General features: G+C 52.2%; 1 protein-coding gene across 1 annotated transcript in view; it reads right to left on the bottom strand.

Moving 5' to 3' along the window:
* The window catches only part of RAB3A (RAB3A, member RAS oncogene family), a gene marked incomplete at its 3' end in the record, with an annotated part of 8322 nt that overhangs the window by 1456 nt on the left and 3481 nt on the right, over positions 1–3385 (bottom strand). Inside the window, exon 4 of the mRNA XM_006147169.3 lies at positions 1804–1928. Coding sequence (XP_006147231.1) covers positions 1804–1928 — 125 coding nt within the window. The remainder of the gene's footprint in view (positions 1–1803; positions 1929–3385) is intronic.

Raw genomic sequence — 3385 nt, 5'->3', positions numbered from 1 at the left:
GCGCCCGGCGTGAGTTTTAAGCCACCGGGTCCGGGACACGAACCGCGGTCGACTACGTGGGAGTCCAGCGACATAGCCATTACGCTAACTGCTGGTTCCCCCGTCTGGCCCTCTTTTATCTCACGGTAAATGTGGTTGCTTCTCGATGTCCCAGGGATCAGACAATACACACATACACACTGTCTAGCGCTGTTCTTGGAAGCCTCTGCTCCTCAGATCCACGCGCCCTCCCCTGCTCACACACCCTCCATGGCTCCCTATTGCCCTCTGAAGAATCCCAGCTCCTCAGCATGTGGTTTAACACCCTCCATAATTGGCTAGTTTTCTACCAACCAACACTCGTGTTCTAGCCGTGGAAAACTATTGCCAAAACACACAGGGCTTTCTCATTTTGGTTCCTTCTGCCTGAACCATGCTTCCTCCGAGCACTCCCTGGGAAGACTTACAGGAAGCACACAGAGGGACCAGCAGTTAGCGTCATGGCTCTGTCGCTGGACTCCCACGTAGTCGACCGCGGTTCGCATCCCGGACCTGGTGGCTTAAACTCACACCGGGCGCATGTGCATGCGTGCCCAAGATCCCGAGAGGAGAATGGAGGAGGAGGGATTGCGGCGTGACCACCCCCCCTGGGGGGTGGTTTCTCGCTGTCTCTCTGTCTCTCTCTCTGTCTGTCTGGCGAGCGCACGTGCCCTATAGCAAAAACCTCTAAAATAAATAAATAAGAAAGCACGCAGATCCTGGCTCCACCAATGACCTCCTCTAGCCCAATTTCTCAAAAAGCTGGAAGCCTTTCAGGGCCCCAGCAATACCCAACATGGGGCGAGACAGCAAGGCTATTTAGAATAAATGACTAGCAGGTGGCATGGTGGTTAAGGCACTGGACTCCCACATGGCCGACTATGGTTCGAGTCCTGAATCTGGCAGCTTGCTTTCTTAGTCTCTCTCTCTCTCTTGCTGTCTCTGGTGAGCACGTGTACCTTATAGCAAATTTAAAATAATAATAATAGGAACCAGGAGATGGCATAGTGGTTATGTCACTGGATTCCCACATAATTGACTGCGGTTCAAGTCCTGGACCTGGTGACACAGCAGGCCCAGGAGTGCGCATGCTCAAAATCCCAAGAGGAGAATGGGAGAGAAGGGAATGCCGCATGGCCATCCTCCCAGGATGGTTAGGGGAGGGTGATTTCTCATTTTCTTCCTTTCTGGCTCTCTCTGTCTTTCTGGCGAATGCATATGCCCTATGACAAAAATCTCTCTCTCTCTCTTAAAAAAAAATAACATGAAATTTAAAAGCAAAGGGACCAGCAGTTAGCGTCATGGCTATGTCACTAGACTCCCATGTAGTCAACCGCGGTTCGAGTCCCGGACCCGGTGGCTTAAACTCACGCCGGGCACGTGTGCGTGCGTGCCCAAGATCCCGAGAGGAGAATGGAGGAGAAGGGATTGTGGTGTGGCCATCAATGGGGTGGGGGGGTAATTTCTCACTTTCTGTTTCTCTCTCTTTCACTCTGTCCCTCTCTGGTAAAATCAAAATAAAAAAATAAATACATGAAGTTCAATAAAATAATTCTAAAAAGCAAAGGAAAGAAATCATGAACTTTCTGCACGGAGAACTCCTATACATCCATCAAGACCCATTGCACATGGCCCCTGGCTCAAAGCCACTTTTGCAGAGCATACCAACTGCCTGGATTTGAATCCCGATTCCCAGGACACTTGGAGAATGTCCCCCTCTCCTTTCAGGGCCTCGGTGTCCTGTTTTTGTAGCTTTGTGGGTGTCCGGCCCCACGGGGCACTCACCAAGATGGTCAGCCAGCTGCCGGCCACGTTCCGATGACACCACCCGCTCATCCTCCATGTCACACTTGTTCCCGACCAGGAGCACCTGGGCATTGTCCCACGAGTAGGTCTTAATCTGGGTCGACCTGAGAAGGCAGTGTTAGGGATGGGTTAGGGCTTGGGGGACCCGAGCTCCACCCCCACGGGCTGGTCATAGAGAAAAAGAGAAAGACCCTTGAGGCTGGCCCCCCCACCTCCCAGGACCCTTCCTGCATCTCCCCTCACTCACCCACTCTGCCCCCCACCTCCCCATGATTCCTTGAACATGAGAAGCTCAGTCCATCCTCACGGCCTTCGTCCTGCTAAGAAGACAGTTTTTTTTGTGGGGGGAGGGTTTGTTCTAGGGCATGTGCACTAGCCAGGAGTGTCAGAGAAAGGGCAAGTGAGGGAACCAGCAGTTAGCGTCATGGCTATGTCACTGGACTCCCATGTAGTCGACCGCGGTTTGCGTCCCAGGCCCAGTGGCTTAAACTCACGCCGGGCACGTGTGCGTGCGTGCCCAGGATCCCGAGAGGAGAATGGAGGAGAAGGGATTGCGGCATGGCCATCCTCCCTGGGGGGTGATTTCTCGCTCTCTGTCTCTCTGTCTCTGTCTGTCTGGTGAGCGCATGCGCCCTATAGCAAAAACCTCTCCCCCCAAAAAGCACCCTCTAAGGGGTATAGCCATGCCAGAATCCCTTCTCCTCCATTCCTCCCTCCTTTGAGGATTTCGGGCACGCATGCACACGTACCTGGTGTGTTTCTCAAGCCACCAAGTAGAGGATTTGAACCACATAGCTGGCCATGTGAGATCAGGCTGCCTTAACCAGCACAGAGAGGCCTCCCAAAGTGAACTTCTCCAAAAATCGGTGAGGGGGACAGCAGGTGACATGGAGGTTGAGGTGGCTAGATCCCACATGGCCAAATCCCAAACTGGGAGTGTGTGCATGCCCAAGATCCAGAGAGAATGGAGGAGAAGGGACTGCAGTGTGGCCATCCTCCCGGGGGGTGATTTCTTGCTTTCTGTCTCTCTGTGTTTCTGGCAAGTGCATGTGCCTTATAGCAAAAACCTCTTTAAAAAAATAATAAGGTGGTGGTGGGGGGAGCAGATGGCATAGCAGTTACGTTGCTGGTCTTCCACATGCCTGACCGCAGTTCAAGTCCCGGACCTGGTGGCTTGAAACTCATGCCAGGCGCGTGTGCGAGCGTGCTCAAGATCCCGAGAGGAGAATGGAGGAGAAGGGATTGTGGAGCTGCCATCCCCCCTGGGGGGTGATTTCTCACTTTCCTTCTCTCTCTCTCTCTCTCTCCAGTGACCATGCATGCTCTAAAGCAAAAACCTCTTAAAAAGAAAAAAGAAAAAAAAAAGACAAGAAAAATTACACTGAAAGTGTGCATGCATGCACAAAATCCTGAAAAGAGAATGGAAGAGAAGGGATTGGAGTGTGGCCATCTCCCCTGGGGGATGATTTCTCACTTTCCCTCTCTGTCTTTCTCCAGCGAATGTACATGCCCTACAGTAAAACTTTAAAAAAAAAAAAAAAAAAAGCCACCACGCGACGTG

Source organism: Tupaia chinensis, unplaced genomic scaffold (assembly GCF_000334495.1).
Source record: "Tupaia chinensis unplaced genomic scaffold, TupChi_1.0 Scaffold000201_1, whole genome shotgun sequence".
NCBI classification, from domain to species: Eukaryota; Metazoa; Chordata; class Mammalia; order Scandentia; family Tupaiidae; genus Tupaia; species Tupaia belangeri.
Note: the sequence above shows the minus strand (reverse complement) of the source record. Positions and strands in the feature narration are given on the sequence as shown.